General features: G+C 40.7%; 1 protein-coding gene across 3 annotated transcripts in view; it reads left to right on the top strand.

Annotated features, from left to right (window-relative positions):
- LOC122863639 (MAM domain-containing glycosylphosphatidylinositol anchor protein 2-like) overlaps nt 1-26,073 on the top strand; it is a 178,410-nt gene that overhangs the window by 105,162 nt on the left and 47,175 nt on the right. For 2 of the 3 annotated variants that reach the window (XM_044170309.1, XM_044170308.1), the window contains exons 9-10: nt 9,162-9,455; nt 19,340-19,612. In XM_044170309.1, the coding sequence (XP_044026244.1) occupies nt 9,162-9,455; nt 19,340-19,612 (567 nt within the window). Of the gene's footprint in view, nt 1-9,134; nt 9,456-19,339; nt 19,613-26,073 lie in introns of all 3 variants that reach the window. The other variant, XM_044170307.1, reaches the window with a different exon arrangement.

Below are 26,073 nucleotides of genomic sequence, written 5' to 3'. Positions count from 1 at the left end.
CCAATGCATTAACACAGACCCTTTAATGTGTAAAAAAATACTGCTGTCTGACTGAGGAAATAACCGAGGAAATGACTGACTCTATTGTGATCATATGAAATGAAAGGTTTCCTTAAGGCTTAGATGAGATTGCTTTTTAAGCTTTTATTGTTCCAGTCAGATGTCTGGGTATGAAGTATTATGAAAGTGTTGCATTGTCATAGAGCTGTTCCTGTCATAGGAAATAATATATTGAATTTTGCTTCTGCCAGTTACAATTCCCGCTGCTTTACCTGGATGTGACTTGGCTGTTTTCCTGAAGAATGCCTGTTATGAGTGGCGTTTCTTTCAGTCAGATTTATGCCATGAATCAGAAATGTCTTAAATGAGTGGCACAGTATAGCTGCTGTGTACTAAAGCGCCTTGTACCTCTGCCTTGCCATATGCCTGCAGCCTGTTTTGGGGTGAATAAGCCCTGTTTTTGTTCCTCTGCCTGTTCTCCTGAAGGGAGAAAGCCCGAGCTGCAATTAGAAGTCTTAATAAAATCGTTTAGAGGAGATTACGCTGCAGGTCTGCCAGGGTTTCGTGCTGGGGAAGTGGTTGGAAAGCCTAAAGTGTCTCTAGTCTTAGAGTAACACTTTGGAGCTCGCTGGCTGTTCCAGTATTGGCTCCGGTTCCATATTCCAAACCCGAGCTTAGCCCCAGCTAAGACAATGACAATGACAATGCAGCATGTCTTTATAAAAGAGAATATTTATTATCTTCCATTCTTTCAACTTTTGATGAACACAGATTTCAACAGTCTTGATGATTTCTCCCTTTTGCAAAACAGCACTAATATTTACTATCATGACACACTCATTAAATAAGCAACTTCTTTTCTCGTCGGGGGCTCCCAGAGATTGCAAGGCTAATGCTTATTTATGAGCGTGGTCTGGAAACGAGGACACAGACCTCCCCTTTGGATACTGTCAGGATTAAGAACCACAAGACACAGGAAAAGTTGAAAAGAGTTACGAGCATTAGTGTAAAACATAAAACATCCCATAAACTTCTAACAGGAACGAGCTGATTAATCCTCTCATTAGTCTGTGTGTTAAATGTGTGTTTAGTGGGTGTGTCTTGCTGGATTATTGTTGCAGTTTTTTTTAATGGAATTTTTGACATTCTACGGCTGTGACTCTGAAATGTTATTTGGCTTCAGATTGGAACTACCACTGGGACCATCTTAGAGATAAAATTTTAATAGCATGTAGAGTTATTACAGATGGATTCTTGACATTTAAAGCCAGTTTTCAATGCTGATTCACAAAGCTGATACCCGCTTATTGCACTCGCTGTACTATAATTACTATAAACACTAGCATCTACCATCTTGGTTAAAAAAAATTACATTACTGTCCTTTAAACAGTGGCGGCGTGAATAGTCTCTGTTGATTCATTTGAGCATCAGCACACGACAGTAGCTCATCCTCAGTCTGATTGATGATCACAAAGTATTAGGATTGAAAGTCACCTCTCTCTTCTTGTGAGGGAGATATATCCTTCCATGATGAGTCCCTCAATTAGCATCCCGCTCACACCTGAAACTCTGGCACCACCCAGTGTTTCTGTCAATCTCAAGAATCACTGCAGTTAATGAATTAAGCAAATCAATTAAGTCTTCAGTTAATTAAAAAATTAGCTGATTTAATAAACACAATGTACAAGCTCTTTTTTTCCAAAATTAGTTTAAGTCATCTAAAGCTTACGGCAGCCCGCTCGTCTCTGTCTATCCTCCTTTCAACCGTCCCGTTGTCTGTTTGACTCTGATTCATCATGAGCTGCCATCATCCGAGTGACCGTGCCACATGTGACTCTAATAGGGACAGCATGACCGCTGGCTGTTGACCGCGCTGATGTGCTTGTTTCAGCAGCAAATTCTCTGACCCCGATAAAGAGAAACCTGGTCTGCATCCTGACTCACCTACATGGTGCAAAGGTTCAACTGCTGTTTGGTCACTGTGGGTGGAAACAAGTTGTTTGCTGCTTTATTTTTCCCTTCATGTTGGGACATGTGGAGTTTTCACAGAATGTGGTTCTTTGTTGATGCTGGTCACATGTCCATTCTCTTTCATTGCTTTTTCTTTTGTGCTTTACTTGTGCAGTAGGGATCCAGTTGGTTCAACAACTGACAACACATTGAAAAATAATGGGGAAATACTTTTTTCATAGCATCTGTAACCCCACAAAATGTTGTTAAAGAGGTACTGCACACTTTAACCTCCCCCAGCCCCTGCCTTTCAGTGGGAGTCTGTGAAAAAGCGCTCATTTTTAAATATATGCAGATCGAGAAGCATCATTCATATGAGTTTACTCTATATTTTGCTAACCCTCTACTTAGTGTTTGTCTATTTTGGCGCAATAATTCTGACTTGTGCTTTTGACGGCTGCATAAGCACCACCGGACTGCATTCTTTCCCTTGATGATGAGCTCATGATAAACAGCAGGGCTACGACTACATACAGACACAGACACACACTCACCGGAGAGCCACTCAGCCTCTCTTAGTCGCTATCGTTAGCTCAGCTACGACACAGGTACCACACAGAAACTTATATGAAGGGCCATGAATGTGCTTCTAGTGACTGTCAAAGCTCCAACGGACTGTCCCCGGTGCGGGGTCCGCAGGCCAAAAATGACATCATTAGCCTTTCGTGTCGGGCCGCAAGCTTTTGTGGCGCTTGGTCGTGCACCTCTGAATTTTTGTAACTAGGCAGCCAGGGCACGGTGTACTTTTCATTTCAACATGGATGCCTAAGCTGTCCAAGCAGGTTCGCCTCTACAAACACCTCTACCACCCTTTTTTGAGAGACCACCATGTTGGATAATGACATTCTTTCGGTAACACTTGTTGACTTCTTGCTTAGTCACGTAATATTTTCTTTGTACGCCCTTGGGCTAGGAAGTAACCATGGATGTATAAAGAGAAATGGATACAGCATCGTAGGTAGTAAACTAGTTAGCCATACATGCTAACTTGGTTGCAGCTTACATTAGACTAGACAAACACAATGTTAAATCCATTCCTTCACTTTTGCTCTTACAGTATGGTTTTGGTTTTAGAAAGGTTAAAAAAAGACACCACCCTCCAAACTTTTTTTAAGTGCAGAGTATAGCTCTTACTACAGCCCCATCCACACTGCTTCAACACGCAGGTAAATCCAAAGTGTCTAGTTATAGTCACTGAGCTATGATTGGACATTTGCTTGTCAGGGTAGCAAATGGTCAGTTAGGTGACATATGTGTCTGTAATAATAAAACTGAAACAAAGAGGAAATGTGACATGACTTATAAAATCCCTCTACATTGATAAGATGGTCCAGTCCATTCATTGAAATGAATAATGACAAAAATAATGTGAAAAGTCTTTGAGCGTGTACTGTATGTGTGCGATCAAACCTAAAAACTTGAAATTAAATATCTCTGATCACTGTAAGATGCAAAATTAAGTTAGGAACTGTGAACTGGGCTAAAATAATGACATCTGAAAGTACTAGATCCCAGCATTGGATTAACAAGCCAATAGAGGTCCAGAAACAGGTCCAGTGAGCTGTGAACTGGGATGAAGGGTCCTAACAGCTGTCCCAAAGCTGGGAGGCTGTCCTGAGAAATATGCCATATGACAACACTAACCCTGCCACGGCCATGCCACCTCTAGAATGTTAAGCATATAACCACCTGGCAGCATATGTCAGCACAACACCTGTGATGTTTCTGGGGAAGACTGTAGATGCTGAAACTGTCAGAGTAAAACAACACTGTAGTCTGTAAACACAAACATGTACATTTATGGAGGTCTGGGAAATCAGAGGGTGGCAGGCAGAAGCACCCATAAAATATGTTAATAAGACTAGATAACTTGGCACATTATGCCCAGCGTACCTGCATATAGCCTCAACTGCACTACCTGAAGTCATGCTTTATGGAGGTGGCCATCTGGGAAATCACCTCCCTGTCCAGCTGGGAAAATCTGGGAGGGAAACATGAATACGAAACACTCTTCCCTCCCTTATTAACTACTGTCGAGGCCCCTTGAGTGATGTACATAAACCCTGGTCCTTCCAGGGGAGTTGCTCACTACTTAGCAGCAGAAAAAGCAGTGGTACTGGAGGTGTGTATTTGTGTGTTTCTAAACTGGGCAGTGGGCATTCCTTTTACTCTGCCTGTTTGGGTAAATGTTAAAAAACAGAAGGGCAACATTACAGAGAGCAATGTGACCACAAATCAAATTGCAACCCATGAGAGCTTTGGTATTGAAAGCCTGCTGCTCTACAATCTCAGCCACATGAATTCATGAGGGGTTTGTGTGATTGATCACAAGATAAGTTATAAAATCTGAAGGGAACAGCATAGAGCTTAAAAACACACACACAGTAGTATGTCGCTGCAGTCAGTGCACTAAGCCAATTTTAACACATCTGTGGATATTTATTACACTTCAGCAACTCGAGGTATAGATGCAGCTCTCCCACTCACGCACAGATTCACAAATATATCCACAGTGGACCTGTGGGACTCCTCTCTCTGTCCCCAGAGGTCCAGGACACAGAGGAGCAGAGACTCCTGTCACATTGTGACCAACTCATTGGCCTCAAGCTGTCTAAATACACACTCTCACACATTCAGACAGACACTCTGCAAGAGTTGCAGTAGTAGAGAGCGCTACGTTGCCATGGTGATGGGGAGTGATGTCACAGCACTTACCCGAAAAGGGGGCAGCGGGAATGTTGTTTATTCTCAAAGATGTCCGTGTGCACCACTCTGGCTCCCGTTGCTGTAAGAAAATGCAAAGTGCCAGATATTTCCACGTTTTGCAGTCAGCTCACATTGCACTGAAAGGCTCCAGCAATCAGCCTCTACACTTGGAGGATCATTCCAGCTGAGGCTCTAGAGATGTGCAGCGCTACTGAGGCCAAACAAGGAGGTCCAGTCCCTAATTTAGGTCCACCAAGTACACAAGCACATACACACACACACACACACACACATAGATGCAGTATTTTCAGTCAACAACAACAACAACTAGAAGCATCCCATTGAGGAACTGAGGCAGGATCACAGCATGGTGTCACCCGTGGGCGAGAAGAGAAACACTCAGCTATACACACATGCACATGCAGAGACATAAAACCACGTAAGCGCACACTATACAAGCATACGCACACAGCGGGCATGCCCTGCAGGCATCACTGGCATTTGGATGGCTTTGGCACAATGAGAGCACAGTGAAGACCAGTAGCAGGCTCTCTGCCACACTGAGCATCTCAGTGGTCAGTCTCACACACAGAGGCAGGGTGTTCACTTGGAAAGAGAGAGCAGGAGGAAGAATGAGATACAGAGTAAGCAACAGAGAGAGATGAGCAAGTATCTGTGTGCATGTACGCCTGTTTGCATTTCCATGATGGTGCGAAGAGAGACAATGGCAGCTGATAGCCAGTATTTGTGCTGCCAAACCCAATAGGCAGCAACTGTAATTGCCTGCCTAATCTGGGCTGTGGAGAGGCCAGGTGTAATGATGGCAACTGAGTGAATACACCTCTCCTCCACTCGCTAATGGATGCTTGCTGCTCCCCTCCTATACCGCTGCTGTCAATTCAACATTTCACTGGTTGGACCCAAGGAAACGTTTGGAAAAGTGGAGAAAATATGCCGTGGAAAGAAATATGTCAGCTCTTGACACCTGGCTGCCTCAGTCGAGACATTATGTGAATACCAATCAGCAAATGTATGAGAGTAAAATGAGTGTCCGCTGTCATTGTCTCTGCGGAGATCATTTTTGCTGCTCCTTTGGTGCCAAATAAGCATTGCCAAGACTTATCTGTGAATGACCAGTCTTCATTATCCCATGCTAATGACAACATGTTTATGCATTACTTACCCAAAAAGTTATAGATAAATGTTGAGCTAGCTGATTAGAGGCTTTATGTGTGGTTTACAGTGGCTGAAAAGGCACCTTATCTTTCATCTATTATCATATAATGATTAATCAGTGCAATATTTCCCATATATACTAGAATTGTTTTAAAGCTGTATTAACAGCAGATCAAATGACCACATGTGTGAAAGGGTGTCCCTCGTAGAGACTAAATCACAAGTAATTATCATCCGACTACAGTTCCTCTCAGCTATATGAGCCGTTTTAGGATCTTCATCATCAGCTCATTGTTTGGATTTTATGGCCCACAACTTTACTGTTATGGTTCACTCTCAACACTGTCATTAGCATTGTTTACAAAAGCAGCAGGCAGCAGTTTTAGTGAAAAAGCTTTGATAAACCCACTCTGCGCTACCTGCCCAGCACTAAACAGCAGACGAACAAAGTCAGCAACTAGCTGGTGACCATAGTGGAGGACCTAGCTGCTAAGGAGCCAGATATTTCCATCAGGAGTTGGTGAAGACCAAAATAGAATTAAAAGGAGAATGAATATTGGACCAGAAACACTGTTTGCTAACACATTTGCCATATCAACTTATGCAGTGTTGTGTTTACAGCCGTTATTATAGGTTTTAGGTTACAGGAAAGATGTTTCCATAAATACAGTTCAATGAGAGAGGATTTTGTGACATTGTGCCCCATTCACAACCTTTTCCAATTTTGAGACTCACTCGTACTTCTTACTGGATATTGACTTTTTCAGTGCATAACCTGGGGTCAACAATGAGCTAAGTTTACAGTTGGTGTAGTGGGGTTTAGCACGACCTTAGAATCAGTGCTACATGTTCCGCTTTTCCTTGTTCCTACCAGTTTGATTAATCGATAAATCACATCCAGTTTTACATACTGTAGTTCCAGCATTTTGAGTAAGTTAGTACCTTTTGACCTACTTTAAGGACCAAAGGAATAACCGACAGTTGCAGAATTTAGTTGGCTATAGGATTGTTACCTCTTACCCAGACAGAAATGGGGTCAAAAGAAATATAGCTGGACTCTGTTTCATTTTCTGGAGATTGCTAGTGATTTCATCACTATGAAACTTCAATGTGGCTTGACTTCATTCCAGCTGCAGCATTGTTTGGGCAGAATGACAGTGATTCGAAAATCATCCAGGAAGCATGACGCTGTTTCATCATTGCTGAGAAGATTTTAAATCCTCGATTCGTTGGCTGTAAACTATTTTTGGGAGCAGTGCTACAAAACAGTCTTGGAGTATGCTGATGGTTTGGACTCACACTAAAATACATGAACACACAAATACACACACCACACTCTAGGAGCCGGTAGAATTTGCCAGGTTTACTAATTAAACAAATTTACTTGGCCAGCATGCTTGATGAGGAACCAGACTGCCTGATCCAACCTGCTAGTTTCCCTGCTTTCCAAACATAGAGCACACACACACAGGCACAGTCAAGGAAACCTGCAAATATGTCCAGCAATTTGGCGCTTTGCACTTCTTTCATTATTCATTGTTCACTTTCAGCCAGGCTCTAAAATGTCTGTTAAACAAAGGCAAAATATTTATTGGGTCATATTTTGTTACACGGCCAGCAATAATGCTATATCACCTTTGGGAGGGTTCTGTTGTAAATGCTCTGAATTATATGATGCTGTGCTGAGATTGAGTAGCTGGATGAGGAGGAGGGCAGAGAAGTAAAAAGCTGTGGAGAGTGATGGTGATAGGGGTAAGAATTATGAATGAAAGTAATGATGGTGGTGAAAATCATCCTGAAAAATAGTGTTTGATGAGGAAGTGATGAGAATGTGATGTGATGATGAACATTATGATGAAAATGTGACAATGATGACGATAATATTGTAATGCTGATGATTGTAATGACAATGCTGACAATGATGGTGGTATCTTAGAAGGGTAATGCAATATCGCTGCTTAAGATGTAGAATGGATAGAATTTGTTTATAGGAAGATTTTTAGGTGGATTCTATTACCTTCTTATTTAGTTATTTATAGCCCATGTCCACTGCAAGAACTTTTCCAGGGGCCCAGAAACTATTTCAGGAACCTTACTACCATTTCGACCTGAGGAACCATGGGCTAAATACTAGTCTAAAAAGAGCAAGATAAAGAGAGAGAGTGTGTACGAACGAGCTGAGAGCACGACCGAACAAGAGAGATAGGGAGATCAAGCAGCGATCAAGTGAACATAGCAAGGGAATCAAAGAAGTAAAACTTAAAGGAGAGACAGTCAGCTAAGCCAAAAAAGACTGTTAGCTGTCCAAAGGTAAAACAAATAATTAACATGTTATATCTCTTTGGTTTCCGAGATCTTGGAGAGTCAGTGCCTTCCTGGAAACTTGTCGTCACGATGAGGTTGCCAGGCAACCAGGGGAGACTCTGGAAGTCACTGAGTCTAGCCAAGAAATAGTCCGTCCGTACATACGTTAGTGGTGTTTGTAGGCGGATATTTTAACCTTTGGTCAGAGCCCCTGCTTATGCTAAGCAAAGATAAGCGGCTGCTGGCTACAGCTTCATATTTAATGGACTCTCAGCACGAACTATCAAATTTTCCCTAACATTTGTTGATTGATTTTTCCACCTCTGTGGGTCTCTTTTGTATAAATTCATTAAATGTATTCAGAAATCAGTCCAATGACTCAGCGTTATTTCTTTGTGTGTGAAAACTGCGTTTCAAATGCAATTTTCTATTATCAGACTAATTTGTCTAATCTCCACAGTTCTTCGGATGCAGTGCAAAAGCAAACAGGGATGCGCAACAAGGACTTTTAGTTCCTAGTTTAGACCCTGAGTTTAGTTCCTGTGGCTCTTTAGTACCTGGAAACTTTGGGTCAAAAAGGGCTATTATTGATCATTTTCTTTGACTGTTGGTCAAAAAGTGCATTTGCTTGTCAGCGCATCATTGCATTGTTCATTGTTTGCCATTGCTTGATTGCATTTAACTTTCTCACTGCTGCCCTCCATGAGGGTTTTACTTAGAGTACATGCTCAGATCGTCCAGTCCCAACCGTTAGCCATTGCCGCTGCTAATATTCGCATGTCCTTCCATACAAGCTGTGTATGTGGCTGAGACTCAGATTCATTGCCATTACAACTTGGATGCTCATTCGCTTCCCTCATACCTTCCACGCTACTTCTCCCCCCAGTCGACCATTTCCTTTTACCCCGCCTGCTGACTTTCTAGAGCCCCATATCAGTCCCTCCTCTGTTTTTCTCTTTCTTAGTTCCCCCCAACCTGACAGTCCCCCGGGGCAAGTCCCCCCTGGTGGCCCGCGAGGGTGACACAGTGGAGCTGGAGTGCCTTGTTTCAGGGAAGCCCAAGCCTATCATTCTGTGGTCGCGAGCCGATAAGGAGGCGCCTATGCCAGACGGCAGCATGCAGATGGAGAGCTACGACGGTGTGCTGCGTATTGTTAATGTGTCCAGGGAGATGACCGGCTCGTACCGCTGCCAGACCAGCCAGTATAATGGGTTCAACGTAAAGCCCCGGGAGGCCGTGGTGGAGCTGATCGTACAATGTAAGTAGACAGACTGTGGGTATTTTTGTCTATGTATATGTGTCTGTATTTGTGTATATATGCATGTTGCAGTGTTGTGGTTTAACTTGTAGCAGTTTATATAGTATATGTGTATATCTATGTATGGTGTGTCAAATGTCTCTGTGATGTATTTTCTGTGTGCATTGGAATTCTTTATGTGTTCTAGTCCAGTGTGACCAAAATTGAACATTCTCATATTTCTTTCCTTCCACGCCCATCCAATTTCCTTCTGAAGGCTGTAAAATTAGTCCAATCCCCTGGTACCCTCATTCAGGTCTGAGAGGAAACAGCTCTGACTCCACCTCTTACACTAAGGGGAGGACTTTATCTACTGAGCATGAACTGAGCAGAACTAATATGAACGTGTGTGTGTGTGTGTGTTTGTGTGTGTGCATGCTCACATCAGACAAGACCCAAAGACTATGTGCCATATCCCTGGGCCTTAGACCCCCCACCATTGAGAAACCCCTTCCCCTCCTTAAGATGTGACATTCAACGATGGCTTAACGGCTAATTAGCGAGCGGCTAATTTATTCCCACTAGTATTCATTTTGTATTCATTTATGGAGATTTGAATGGAATATTTTGAATGAACGTCAGGGATTCAAAGCGTTGTCACTCATTCAAGGGCTGGGGATGTTTCTCTCTGCCGAAAAAAGAACGGAAGATGGATAGGAAGGAAATGAATCCATGTAGGGTGCTACCATTCTCTGGCAAGTGATTATAGGAAATGGAAAAACAGAGTCCCATAGCCACAGTCCCATTGTTTTCCTCATGGCCTACTTAGTTAATCCATACATTCTTCCATCTCAATTTACCCTAATCTAGGAATAACCTGTGCAGCAGTATGTCACTCTTAAACTACTCTGATATGAATGGCAATTAACATGCTGACTGCCATGTTTTAAATGTCCTCTCCATTGGACTTGCCAAACATAAGACCGTAGAAAAATACTCAACAACTTTTAAAGTGTGAACAATAAAACAGAATTATGGCCGCAGCTCAACCAGAGTTTTGATTCTAGTGGAACTTGACACATCCACAACCAAAAATTTGATTGAAGAGGAACATGAGCAGCCCCCGTTCTGTTCTTGCTGACAAGGATTAGCGCATAATTCTGCCCTAATTTTTTTCAAGAGTTTTGTTGTACTCTTTGCTGTAGCATTCACGTTTCAGCTTAGCTGTTACCCACTGTGCTGTGTTAAGAGAATTAATGAAGTTTTGATGTGCTTTGAAGAAGACTGTGTCAAATTATTGGCTGAATTGATTATGATTATGCAGTGATGACAGCCCATATCAAAGGTTAGTGGCTTTGCTACTCACCAAGTTTGACACTAAAAAGTAAACAAAGGATTTGGACTCTAAAATGCCCCTCATTAATTAGCTACACTTGGTGGATCTGCTGCCTCATTCAAAGAGGGTGCAGTGTGATAGAGACAAATTGTTGAATGCAAAATTAAAACAAGACTGGTGTTAATGGCTCTTTTTTTAAAAATCAAAGTTAAAATGCAGCTAAATACTGCATTCTCATGTCCTTGTCCTGAAACAACAATTACATTAAAATATATATCCACATGTACAGTAGTCGAGTTGAAGAATGGATAATGCTGCTTTCCCCTCTGCTCCCTCTCAGCAGAGAGCAGTTTACTGCCACAAGCAGCAATAGGTCACAGTGATCTTGCCGACTATTTGGAAAGCAGCAGGGGCACATACTGTATTCTTTGTACCATTTTTTCTGAGGGCAGCACAATTAGAGTTGGAAAAAAGCAAAAAGATAGAATAGAAGATTAAGAGCATAAAATGTCCTCAAGCCTTAATGACAAATAGAAGTCTTTTTCACATAATAAAAACTTTGGATTTCATAGAGTACATAAAACTATTCAAGAAATTCAAAAAAAGCAATATGTTATTACTCTATGATGTTAGACATGAAAACATATATACAGAGTTGATTGTTTATTGTTTTTTCACAAAGAAGATATCATGGTAAAAGACATACAATAAGAAAATTACCCGTCGCATCGCGTTCCAGCACCATCAGGGCTGCTGGAGATAATCTGCTGCCATTCTAACCGGTGTGCCAATGTCCACCAGGCACATGACCAACGTATCTCACTTGGGGCTCTTTTCTCTGCTTTGCTATCTTTAGGCACTGGATCTATTTTAGCTAGAGCAGCTTGTGTCTCTGAAGTGTGAAATTCATTTGAGTATACAAAAAATGCTTACATTTACTGACAGTTGACATGACGTTAATATTTAATTATGCATTTCATTTGTTATTGGCCTTGATATCAGATTCAAAAGACGATCTTTGGCACAAAGACACCTTCTGCTTTAACTAACTTACAACTAGCTCAACTAGCTCACTGTGTGTTGCAGTAGCTGTTTGTATGGTTGTATATATTTTTCAAGAGCTCTGATGCTTATCAGTATGATGATGCAGGTTATTAAGTTATTAAAATTATTTGCATTCTTCACAAACAATCACTAAATCAGCTGATTTTTAATATGATTTATCAACATGAATTAAAATTGTAACAATAATAATTGTATTGATAATATAATTTGGAATAATTAGCTTGTTACACAATTATAAGCACGTCATGGAAGAACGGACTGTGTGTAATAATGTAACTGAGCAAGTGAGTCTCCACTGTGACTCTCTGTTTTTGATGAAGAAATATTGTATTAACACACGCTTTGAACAGACAACTTCTGTTATGATATCATATTGTTATACACACATAAAACACAAATATCATCACATTCTGACTAGTCACCATGACTATTATAACAGTAACATGACCAGCTGATCCTGGCGCTGTGTGGGTGGAGAACTGAGACGATTAGCGCTGCTGTGTAAATAGAGGTTGATGTTTGTCTCTCATTTTCTTCCAGCTCTGGCAGTCCTTCACACTGTCTTGTTTGTATGTCACTTCTCCTCCAAAGTCTGTGACAAAGGATAAGGAATGCTATGATTTTCCTTCCTGCTAATATGCAGTATTCATGAAATGCAGATGCAAAATTAAGATAAGACCCTCTGCTGAAGTACAGAAATTGAATCCAGTAAAATACAGCCACAAAGTTCCTGTTACGACATTGGACATAAGTGAACTGCTAACGTGTTTTCAATGCACAAAAATGTAGGCAAACAAAAGTATCAATTCATATTAGAATATTGCAAATGGTGCAACTGGAATGCGACTCAGCCAAATCCACGTGTAGAGGAGTAGGGAAGTCTCCTCTAAGTCCACCGCAGTCTGAAAAAATGTCAAATTTGATCAAGAGTAATCATAAAGATGAGACGACAGATAAGATGTTACAAATAAGACCAGAATGGGTAAAAGAAATGTAAAACTGTTTGACGGCACAGTATTTAGAATCATAAACAGCCCTGTTGTCTGGTATAACAGAGTATCTCAAAGGAGGAGAGGAGGAACAGGACATTCAGACTATATATTCAGGTGGCCTTAACGATCCACTGAATGTACAATAAACACTAAAAATCCAAATCCCAGGGTTTTATATCCATTATATACTTTCATGGTCCAGTTAAATCCGAAATGATACAGGAAAAGCTGAAAAACACATCTGTAACTGAAGCAAAGGCGTAATTCCCACAACCTTTGAATGACCCTGTCTCAGAGTGGAGGTCAATATCACGGGCACTTTTGGGCAACACTTTTCTCCTCTGACATCCAACCAGGAAAGGTCATCTCCTATCACACACTGCTGCTGCTTTCAGTGGACAGGGGTCACTTACAGGGAGTGACCGTTTTTAGTGACACTCAGATGGAGAAGATATGCACGAGGAGGTGAGGAGGGGGAGACTGAGAGGTGAAAGACACATTCCATTACATCTGTTCCTTTTCTCAGATAGATTTGCCCTGGCATGCGGTTGCATCATAGGATGACACACACAGTGCAAGACAGGCAGTGAAGTACGTCAAATTCACTCCTGATAATTCTCCTCCTTTCAACAGAAAAGATTGCAATTATTTTTCATTATGTTACATTATTTTAATAAAGAACCTCTCTTGCACTAGAGTTCTTGATGTCGTACAGCACTTTCATCTGTTCACCATCTTCAAAGCAGAACACATAATGAAGAGAGTTATTAGGGCTTTGGTAGTGATATATCAATCATTCTGCCATGTTCTCACTTCAGGAGGAGCCAGTTGTGCTTCTCGTCAGACTCTTGTTATTTATTAATAGTTGGCATCAAGGCCCAAGTTTAACAATCTGTACTTTTTCTTTTTATTGTTAGTTGTTAGATTGCTTGGACACAAGTTGAGTATACTGGGGAAATGTGTCCACCATGTGTACACATCAACGCACACTGTTGATTCTGTTATGTTTGCCAAATACATAGACCTTTGCTCGTCTTTGTCAGCTTGAGAATTTAGTTTATTAACACAATCCGGCCCTGCTTTTGTTGTTTGCTCAGTACGACTGTCGGTATGCCCCCTCCCTTCTTTCTCTTGGCCTGTCTCATGGTGTGTAAGCACAAGCCAATCCCTCTGAGATGCTTTTCTCGCCTGCATTTCCAGGTCCCAGCGTGAGCCACCCGCCTTTGGTGGTGAGCCATGCGCAAAGCCTCGTTTAGTAACTTGATCAAGGGACCGAGGTACAGTCCTCTGAAGCAAAGAGCATTAGAGGCGTGAAGGAACGACTCTGGCAAGTCAACAGCTTTGATATGTAAAAACCTGCATCTGCTGGCTGGCAGAGGCAACGCCAGGAGGAGAGGTAGAGGGAATGGAAGACGTCTGCCTTTAGAGTCATCGCTCTAATAGAATTGCAAACGCCAAATCCCAAGCTGTGACACCCTAATGTTCTTAGTCAAACTGACTTGGCATGATCCAGGGGCTTGAGAGAGGGAGTGAAGAAACCGAGTGAAATAGAGGGAAGAAGGAGGTACAGAGTGGTCTCCTGTCCTAGATACCACTGTCTGTCAGAGTGAGAGTTATCAAGCTCTACTTGAGCCCAGATGCACAAGAATCTTTTATCCAGGCTTCCCTTCTGTTCCTCCTCACATCGTCCATGACACCTGCCTGATGAAACTGTGCGTTTGTCCCCCTGAGCTAGCAACTCGCTATCTGATATACATCAGAAAGACACACCAGGATAAAGAGCTGTTGTCTGGGCAAAAGTAATGAGCAAAATTACATGATTATTGTTTTTAATTAATTTTCTTTTCTGCATCAAGAAGGCCTGCAATGCTGGCCCCTGAGGCCCACTCTAATGTGAATCATATTAGAGCGATTCACATTAGCCTAACGCCAGCCTAACACCAGCAAATTAATCTTTTGCATTACAGCAGGGCTCACACACCGCATTTGGGGATGAAATTTTAATAACTTTTTTTATAGAACAATACTGAATTGATCAGCCGCATCAAATCCACACCAGAAAAGGTCAGTGAATATGTAGGTTGTAAACGGAAGCCTGCACACAGCTTAGACAGAATAATTCATAACTTGGTCAATGACTGAGCTAAACCTATTAGCGGATCACCAGGCCACTCCTCGCACCGAAGACTCTACATTGATTATCATTAATTGTATATTTAAGTTCATAAATTATCCCTAAGTTTTAATAACAATATGGTAATGCAGATGGTGCTTAAGTTCTTTGTTTGATTGCAGCGGCTGTAGCATGAGGGAAGGAGGGCGCATTGATGCAGAGCAGCGGTTCCCTACATTATTCAACACAGGGACTCATTATAAATCAGTTGAATCAGGGTTATCATTTCATATTCTGTATATATCTGTTTGACTTCCTAATGAATGTTATTTCCTCTATCAAGACTTGATATTGAAGCATGTTAATGCTACAAAGGTTATCCTCCCACAAGAATGCTTTTGTTTCCATCTAAAAACAAGGCCTTTGTTTCTTTTATACTTCCACATGCAGCTGCTGAAGGCTGGTGTGTGACATATTTCTGAATGGAGCACTGGTATGTCACATGTCAACAGGCAATAAATACATGGATGTATCAACAAGGAGCACTGATGTCACACCAGCCATCCAGCAATGGTGGAAAGTAACTAACTACATTTTATTTGTGCTGTTTATTTTTTAATTAATTTTGAGGTATTTGTATTTTACTTGAGTATTTCCATTTTATGCTTCTTTATACTTCTATTCTACTACATTTCAGAGGGAAATATATCAGTAGGCGATTGTTAAATGTTGTGTTTTTTGGCCGACTGACGAAGAAAGTCAAAGTGCAGACACATACGGGGAGAGAGAAAGAGGCGGGTCAACCCGGTGTGTGCAGAGACCAGAGGTGTAGGTGTGTGTGTGTGTGTGTGTGGGAGGGGGATTAAGTAGAATTAAAATGGTAACATAAGAAATAACCTACTAGAAATAGGGTAATTATTCTTTCATATATTTCAATATTGTAAAATTTTCAATAGACAAATATATGTTTATGTACATACTTTGTTTCTTGTTACATTTGTTTGTTTTTAAGAGAAAATTATTGAATAAAATATTGAAATATTAATGAGACAAGTTTTTGATATTTATTTTGGGTAAATGAATTGTTATATTAATCAAATAATTAAAAAATATCTTTAGAATAATCCACAAATTAGTCATTAGATTAATTGATTAAAAAATAATCGTTAGGTGCAGCCCTACAATACATTGTCAAATATTCAATCAATGGTTCTCAACCTTTTTGGCATATGACTCCTCACAAAAAGCAGTGCTTAGTTGGGGCAACTTTTACACTTTTACTACATTTTTGCTGATAATAGTTCTGTAGTTGTATTTAAGTTTAATTTTGAATGCAAGACTTTTACATGGTGTATTTCTATATTGTTGTATTGGTACTTCTGCCACCAACTACCGTCCAGTGAGCCATGAGGGAAATCATTCTGTTGCTCTAGGAGAAAAAGGATGAAAGAAAAACAAGAAAGTGAACATCCAACCTTATAGAAGGAATGCAGTCACATATACACACTTCATGTGCACATGCACACACAGTACAGTACAATCTACTCTTGCGGGCTTGCCCACAGGAGTTGCATGTCCTTCTCTTGATGCACTCACCCGAAGCACATGGAAGAAAAATGAAACCCATTTTGACTGAAGTTTATTGTAAACCAGTCAAGCGGTATTTTCAGAAATGCAGGTGCACGCATGCACACCAATTCACCAGACACACATGCATATTTAATCCATGTATACTCGTGTCTTTGTTCTGTCCTTCTCCCTGTAGATGGCGGTCTATATGGACCGCCGGGAAAAGGCCTCCCTGCTCCTAAATGTTGTTTTTCACCACATTACTGTCAAGGTATCCACCGGTGACTGATGATGGATTACATCTCAGCCATTGCTCAGGGTTTTCGCTCAGCCTGTGACTTACAGCAACTCCGAGCCCTCGCTGCCCTCGCTGCTACACTAACCATGGCAAGCACTGCTCAGGGAATATCACACAGGACCTTTTCGCTCCTTTCTCCTCATGTTTGCTGGGCAGCTGTTTCACAGGAGATGCACAGGGGGGGAGATGAGGCATGTGCCCTTGTTTAAAGGATGTTTTGGTTATATAAGAGATTGTTTTTCTTTCTTTTTTTTTCATTTGCGGCACATCCAAACCCTGTCTTCATTTGTCTTTCTGTCAATGGAAATGCACTTACTGCAATTTGGTCTAGTGCCACTCAGAGAGGCTGTGGAGCTGGGCTGTGATTCACCGCCGCACACAAACCTACAATTTTAATGTGATAAGTAGAGATTCAGACCCTTCTTTTGGAGTCAGAAATAAGCCATTGGGTTTGGGTAAAGGCCCAGACCAGGCTCATTTGAAGAAGGAACTGATTGCTGTTTCATTCAGCGGAGATGAAAGCCACTTTACTCTCCACCTTGTGAACAGCATCAGGTGAAGTTGGCACTTACGTAGTTTTTCTTATCAGTCCAAACCTCTTGGAAGATTTGTGTGTACTTTTTCTGTCATGTCCTATGTGTTGATTATTTTTCACATTTCAGCCAGTCATTATCCAATCTAATGGTGTGTCATTAATCATAGTAGCTGCTGTGTAAATTCCAGGTTTTTGTGTGTGTTGTGTGATAATTAGCATTGAGGGCAAGAAAGTAAAATCCCACTTTGGAGTGTTGGTGGTGATGGTGTATTATTTTGCATACAGTATGATGTTTACAGCCCACGTTTCCTAGTGCACATCTCTGGCCTGGAGGACCTGCCCTGCTCTACAGGCTGGGCTGAGGTTAACTCAGTTATGGGCAACAGAAAAACAAAAGTGAACTTCTCTAAAAACACAGCAAAAATGTTCTGGAAAACAGGCGAGTATTTATTAGATTCTTTCAAATGATTTATTTTGTGAGATTTTAGGATCTTCAGCATCTTTTAAAAAATGGCTGATTAAGGTTGTAGATAATGACATTAATAGTGTTATCAAATAATGTGCTGTAAATTTTAATAAACTGTTCATTTAATTGCATATCCTATCAAGCTTGGAAAGCTCAGTAATTAGATTATATTACCGTGTGTGAATAATGTAGAGGATTATGTTGCAGATTACAGTTTCAATCAGGTAATCAGTGATCTGTGACATATTACATTTTAAAAGTAACATCCCCAGCCCTGGCTATAGCTACCCGTCTCTCCTTTACTCTGTCAGGAATTATGCAAATTTCAGGCAATTAAGGGGCTCTGTGTCATTCTGTCTCTTCTCCTCAGCATTCACTGTTGTTTTTCAAGCCCCGCTGTGACTTTTGTCAAGCATCTGTATGAGCATGTCAAGTGCAAAGATGCTTAAGATGGGGAAATTATTCATAACCATTTCAGTGCTTGCACGCCCAAGCACTTACACACATTATGCCCTCACAAAAACCTCCGGCCACATTTTGTCACCATGTACATAATCCAACACACATTTAACATAGAAAATAAAATATAAAATCACGCATATCATGCAGAGGAAGGGTCTGGGTTGCATCAAGGTCATATTCAGTCCATCACTTCACTCAGAGACGACTGGCTAAATAATTCACCACCAGGTCATCTCTATGGGAAGAGGCGAAGCCTGTCAAATACTCAAATAAGTTATTAATTTTCCATTTTGAAAGCTTGAGGTGCACTTCATCATCCTGTTACCAATTTTCCGTGAAGCGTGACTGATTTCTTTCAGAACATTGTTCTATTTTTTTCTGCAAAATTGATCTTCCTGCACTGCATTGTCGCACTCCCCACACTTGTTTTCACCCTTCATTTATTGCTGAGGTGTATTGAATTTGCAGTGCTGATTGTTTAAAGTTTACTTACAATATGCTTAAATATCACCTTTTTCTCCCTGCTGCTCACTGCTCTCATTTATGTCCCAATATTAGACTCTTCCTCTAAAATGTTTCTCTTCCTCTCAGTGTCTGTGCTTGATTTGAATATTTGTTGGCTGTCAATAAAAAAGCTGCAATTTTCTTTCCAAGTATGTCCTTCTTAAGTCTTTGGTGAGCTTCGATTACATTCCTCAGAGCCATTTTCCATTTCTTTTCACACTTTAATAACATGTCCTTGTTTAAGTTTTTAAATATATTTCTTTATTCATCTCATAACTAACCCTTCTAGACTTGGTATTCTGACTGTCTTTTCTGCCTTCCAGATATTTTTTATCTGTAAATATCTCTGGAGGTCAGAGACAACCTAGTCTGACTGAGAGGGCCCTTGCCTGAATAGCATCTGTCTTGTATAGACACCTTCCTCCCACTCACTCTTTTTTGCCCTCTTTATCTAAAGCTTTTTTCATATTATTTCAAATTTCCACTGCACAACATCCTTGACTCACTTTTCTGTCCCTATCAAATGTCAGCTGAACTCATCTGAGCCTTTCTGTCTCCCCCACAGACCCTCCGACAGTGGAGCCGGTTTACATGGAGATGCGTCAGGGCCTGGGGAGGCCTGTGGTGATGACCTGCAGGGTGCTGCGAGCCCACCCCTCCCGTGTGCTGCGATTCGAGTGGCTTCTATCAAACCGGCTGCTCCACGCCGGAGCATTCGACACCCAAAGAGACGAGACAGAGTACACTATCCGCAGCCTGAATCGAGATGGCTGGGGGGAGTATACCTGTAATGTCATCAACGAGGCTGGAGCAGGCAAATGCACCTTCCAGGTTACAGGTAAAGAGTGCTTGTCACTAAAGATTTATCTTTCACTTTTTTATACTGTTGGGAATGGACTGTTCTCTAAGCCCTGTCCTCCTTAGTCACTGTTGCTACGCCTAACCTTTCTATTCTTGCAAAACACATGCCGATGCAATGATAATGGGTGCAGATTTGTCATTCGAAATGCTTGATAATTTTTTAAACAATGGATTGTTCATTCCAGACAAAGACAAAAGCAGCTTCCAGTCAAATGCAGCTGCTACTCAGCGACCGTTGATTTTGCTGAAATGTTGCATGCAGATTTTGTTAGCTGTAGCTAGCTAGCTAATTAAGCTAACATTAGCTCCATGAGTTGATTGAAAACGCTGTCTCTGGCTGACTACTTTTAAAAGAAGAATCCTGTAAAAAGGTGTCATACTAAAAGACTGAGGCTAAAGCTGCATGTCTGTAGAAGACATGGAAATAAACAGAATTGTTGTTGTACTGCAGTGTATGACACTACAATAGTACAACAAGAAAAATACAAGATAAGACTCATTTCATTCTAACATAACCCTGTTTGGCTTCTTAGCTTACATACTTAGACAAGCAAGACAGGGGTTAATTGATGCTTTATTGTTCATATTTTCAAACAGTCTGTTTCCTTTTTAACGTTACAGAGAAAAAGCTTTCAGGATAAGGACTAACCGACGTGTGTGGTGAAAATAGCGTTATTATCTCAGATAATGAGTTTGGCAGGGGTTGCTGGAGTGTAAATTTTGTCAAATCTAATAAAGAGGACAGAGCCGCTAACATTAGCCTAAATAGCTGATAGTAGCATCCAGGCAGCTTCCACACAGTAGATGTTCTATTGTGAACTGTGCATTTTTTAACATAACCTGTAACCCCACAAAACAGTGTAGTATGAAGTAATTCTTGCCCATGGAAGTAACACTAAGTTATTATTGTAGGTACTAAGCTAGTTAGCCGGGTATGCTAACGTGTGCCCACTCATGTTAGAGCACACAAACACACTGTTAAATCCATTACTTGCACTTTTGCCCTTGTGTTTTTAGTTTTGGAAAGGCTAAAAAAAAAAGACACCACCCTCCAAAATCTTTAAAGGTCTAGTATGTAGGATTCAGTGGCATCTAAACTTACTCATTTTCAGGTGATTATACACTAATGAAAACATACTTCAAAATATTATATTCCATTTCTGCCAATAGCTCCTCCTGAATACTGGACCTTTAAATGCAAAGTGTAGCTCCTACTACAGCTCCATGTACACCGCTTTAACATGTAGAGAAATCCAAAGTTTTACAGACCTGACAGCCTAGTTACAGTTTATAAGCTATGATTGAACAATTGCTGTTCAGTTATTTGAAGTTAGATCTACATACCATACAAATACCATCTTTCATGCACACATTAGTGGTATAAAATGGATTGTCAGTGTGTTTCATTCACCTTGAAGCTGCATTTGATGGCAGCCATTTGTCTCTGCATCTGCATGTCTACAACAACTTCTTCACTACGCACAGCTGAAACTGGCTCCTCAAACATATAACAGTCCTTGTCAGTCCCCTGTGTTTTGGGGTCATGGATGTCTCTGCGTGTGATAGAATTAATTTAAAAGAATAGTGAAAGAAAGAAAAAATCATAGATCTTCAGTCTGAATGGGACGCGTCAATCATGTCGGCTCTTTCTCTGTCTCCCGTAGTAAACCTGTTCTTTCAGATAATACACACTTACCCCCTTCCTGCTATTTTTTTGAGATTGCCAGTTTTTTTTTTTTTTTAGTTTTTTTTTTTTTATCAAGAGCTGCAAGTGTCCATCTCCTAGTTGGTTGTTATGACAGGACCAAATTAGTTTAGCCGCGCTGAGTGACCGCAGGAACTCTGGCCAAGGTTTCAATCTCCCAGACCCCCCATTAGAGACAGGAGCTGCAGGGTCACAGGAGGAGTATTTGTCACTTTGATCCTCTGCCATTTAGGTTGCTCCCCTCTTTGATACTGTCTATTTCTCTCCATCTATTGCTGTCTTCTAATTGTACCTTTCTGCACTCGATTTTTCTATCTCCTCTCTTGCTCTTTCTTTCTCTCTTTGTCCATGTTTTCTTTCCATCATTCTTTGTCTTTCTAATTTTTTCTAAATTTCTCTCTGTCGAGCTGGACAACCTCCCCACTCCCAGCCATGTGTGTCATATTTCAGTCCTCCCTGGTGAAACAGGTAGAGCAGAGACACAGAAGCAGATAGTCCCCTCCAGCCATTTGTTTTCTCAACATCGCTGGGGTTTTGCCTGCTATTGCTCACTCTTCCTACCTCCACTCCCCTTCCTTCCCTTTCATCCTCCATCCCTCCTTCCGACCCTGTCTCTCCCGCCATGGCTCCATTCCTCCTGCCCAATGCTCCAGATTCCCACCATCTGGACTCAGTGGTTGCCAAAGGTATGGAGGCTCTTTTAGTAACCCCCTGAGCGCAGGAGCATGGTGCAGAAAATCCACTTTGGTTCCTCCCATCATCCATGAAATCTGGCGTGCCAGCTTATTCTTAACAAAAACCCATTATTTTATGCTGAATCTCAATAGCCACTATATGAGATCAACACTATTCTGAAACTATTACTGGCTGAAATAAATAATCTACTGGAGAGAAAGTGGATATCAGCTCCTCTCTATGACTTTTGAGCCCACTTCAAGATGAAGCTCATGAAATTTGTTTGTTATGGCTCATGCAGTTAGGTAGTATCTTGGTTTGCTCCCTTTACGGAGTGAAGACAGGTAGACACCTCAGTACATATTCCCTCACCGCACTCTCCCTGACCTCCCCTTGAGCTGTGTTGAGGTGTAATAAACAAATCAGTCAGGAGTTTTGGCCTGAAGCCAAACACTGGCTCGATTAAACTCACAGATCCAGTCAATATAAAACATACATCTTACCATGCCGACAGACACATGCAAACTCACCAAAGTCAGGCATCAGGCCATTGTTTGGCTTATATAAACGTTGTCGCCTAAAAAAGTATATTTTGCCAGGGGAGAGTGTGTGTGGATGCCCATGTGCCATGCCATTGGGACATCTGTGGAAACAGTGAGTTGGCTGTAATGGCCAAGTTGGCCATTAAATTGTGCCAGGGGAGAGACCCCTCACAGGGATGTAATGTGTACCACTGAGCTTTGGCTCAGGCTCTCTGTCATGGGAACCCTGAGTTTTTAGTAAATGCTGAAATCATGCTCCTCTGAAGAGTTAGTTGGGAGAAAAAGAGAAAAAAACATTGTCTTTGAGTTTTCATGCTGCTTTTCTTCTCTGATTTCATTCCAGTCCGATGCAGTCTGTGATTTATGCACAAGTCTGCATTTACTGTACATCCTGTCCTTAGGCTGCAAATGTGTACTGATGAAGCAGTGATAGGGTGAAATACAGGTCACAGAATACACAGACATGACACAGAAATTTAAAGGTGTACTCCATCAACTTAGTATTGCACTTCATAAAGTTGGGGGACTCACAAGACACAGATAAAAAGAAAAAGGAATGGTCAAAATGGAAGACGCTGACATATTCTGACTTTTAGCCTTGAGTATGAGCTACACCCCTAAAACCCTGGGTCCTACATATCCAATAATGCAATTCAATAATCCTTTAGACCTCCTCTATCTCCTAAATACCTACTTCTTTCAAACCTTCAGTTTTTAATGCAGGCCTTCTATCAAAACTGAGATAATCCTGATGACATCATCAGGGTTATTTTTAAACTTTGTTGTAAAGTGTTCTCACAGGCTGAGTAGGATTCACGGCAAAACTGAAATTTATAATAAAACAACTAATTCTGCAGAGCTAGTCCACACTTCTTCCTCCCTCTTTCTCTTCATTGACCAGTCTCCCAAACAATGCATACTGCAGTTTTGTTGGAATTCTGAAATTCACAAAGAAAGGGCAAACAATGTTTCTCATTTTCCCCACGTTTAATTCCTCTTTTTGGCAGTCTGTCATGAATTAGAAGAGAAAAACAAGTAAATTCTCTTGGACAATGTTCAGATATTCATTGTCTGCATTTTGCGAGTTTGCTCATACAATGAATTCAGAGTCTACATAATGATGTGCTTGTATGGTCCCAGTTTCCCTTTTTACTGTAGCCATTGTTCCTAATATGCAGAAATCACATTGTGGTGCCCAAAGTTGGCTGCAATAAGATACTTGCGTATGTTTTAGGAGGAAAATGTATTTGTTTTAGTGTGACACACACACTCTCACTATCTCATTTCTGTTTGCCTTGTCTGCACTCAGTCCATTTTAATATAGTATTATTTAATCCATCATCTGTTTTGAGTAATGTTTTTGTCATCTTGATTTATTTTTTGTATGATTGTTTGGCTTTGAGGTGTGTTTTAAATAGCCTCTTGGGCCTTTTTTGAGCTACAATACTACAATCTGATATTTTTGTGTGTGTGTTATTTTTGCCTAAATTGATTTTACCTTCAAACCTGCACATTCCCCTATCTCAGGGGTTTATAAACCTTATCAGTGCTGGTCTCCCCTGAACATTTCTGCCTTAGCTTTGAGTTTCAGACATGGTTTGTAGTAACTCAGCTATCTGCCTTTATAATCTGTGCCCAGTGTACCTGGGTTGAACTTCACTCCTGCAGTAGAGGGTGGGTGATGTTGAATACTTTCCGCAGCTCAAAGAGACATACTGACATTGATGGATCCTGTAGGTAGTAACGACTGACATTACATGATCAGAGTAAAAAGGCAGCATATGAATAATGTTATCTGTGATCAGACTGTGAAAGTCTGTCAGACTTGAAGGACAGACGCAATCTATTCTGCTATTTTTCTGTCCTTTGTTTTTTTTTTATTTCCTGACCTATTTTTTGTGGTTCTGCTTCTTTTATATCAATACAATATCACAAGATTAGTCACTCTAGAGCAGACTCCTATTTACACTGACCAAGAAGGATAAAATCAGAAGTCACAGTGGGTCAAGACAAAGAAAATTCAGTTCAAATGGTCAGCGATTTCTTATCGCTGAGCAATTTGTTTTATTTTGTTCAAGTGGATTAGGTGAGGACGGAGGAAGTTGAGGAAGAATTAGCTGAAAGAAGTGGAAGCGACTCATTACAAGTTCAATGACATTTCCCTTAAAGAAAAAAAGCCCCAGAGAGATTTCATTCCCTACCCCAGAAGGACACTACCAGGCTATTACCTCAAGTCTTCTAATGTCTTTTCCCTATAGTCAGTTAGCTATTTGTGCGGTGGTGTTGGGTCTGTCTCCGCCAGCTGTGCATCCATATGTAAGCGTAATTTCTGCCACAAAAGCATACATCACAAATCAGTCCAGCACCATATAGAAATGCTTACCATATGGTGGGACAAATTGTTTTTCTGAAGAAGAAAACATGTTCATAAACCCTTAAAAAATTAAGGAAGTCTACAAACAAGGTCAAGTTCTTGCCTGAAGGGTCTTACTGAGCTGTTTTGAGTCATTGCATTGGTTCTGCTGTTAATAAACAGGATTTTAAAAAATCAATTAAGCCTTATGTACTTTATGTTTGATGTCTCCTCCCAGGGTTATCTGTTTCAAGCAGTGTAAGTGGGTTAGGTAATGTGCCTCACCACACATAACGTATTTTTAGGAGTGAGGGCTATTTTGCTTCATTACATTGTAGATTTAAATAAAAGACAACAATTCACTCATGAGTTTGTGACAATGTCTCTGCTTTTGCTGTAAATGTAATCTAAGAAGTGTACTTTTAAAAGATTTTTCTCAATATAAGACTTACAATTGATGTAATAGATTAGTACAAAACGCTAGGTAAATTAATGTATTAATGTAATGTGTCTTTTATAACTTCTAAAGGCACAATGCGCACTTGAATGAATGCATGAATATAATCCTTTCACTCATGTGTTCTAAAACAGTCTGTGTGGAAATCTTTAAACGCAACTTATGAATGATATGAGTCAGTTTAATTAACCTTTCATGCCTTTGCTCTACTGCAAATTACAGCGTCTTTACTTATTTTATCACCCTTACTGTACAGTATAAACTGCATGAACTAAAGTGAAAGTATCTACCAGGCTGCCTGGCTTATGTAACATTTACTGTACAGTATGCTGTAAACACAGCTGGCTCTATACAGCAAAACACTGCCAAGTGAAGTGCAGACAGTATTTGTCTTTGCATTATTATTTTTTTTTGTTGGAAAATATGTTTTTCTAGTTGCATTAGCATCTCGACGTTTGTGTTATTGCATCTTTCGGTTCTCATCGGTTATAAAACAGAAAGGTTCAACTTGCTGTTGACTACTGATGCCCTCAACATCTTAACCGTTTGCGATGCATTTCTTACCTGAACATAAATAGACAAAACATTTAAAAATAAATTACATTGTTTAATTAACAGTATTTCTCTTGCCTTTGCTTGTTTTTTTTCTTTCTCTTGAAACGATTTTATCTGGCTGATGAATGAGTGTTCCTTTCCCCCAGATTAG

This window comes from Siniperca chuatsi, linkage group LG16 (genome assembly GCF_020085105.1).
Source record: "Siniperca chuatsi isolate FFG_IHB_CAS linkage group LG16, ASM2008510v1, whole genome shotgun sequence".
Taxonomy (NCBI): domain Eukaryota; kingdom Metazoa; phylum Chordata; class Actinopteri; order Centrarchiformes; family Sinipercidae; genus Siniperca; species Siniperca chuatsi.
The sequence above is the reverse complement of the archived record's forward strand: the minus strand, read 5'-3'. Positions and strand labels throughout refer to the sequence as shown.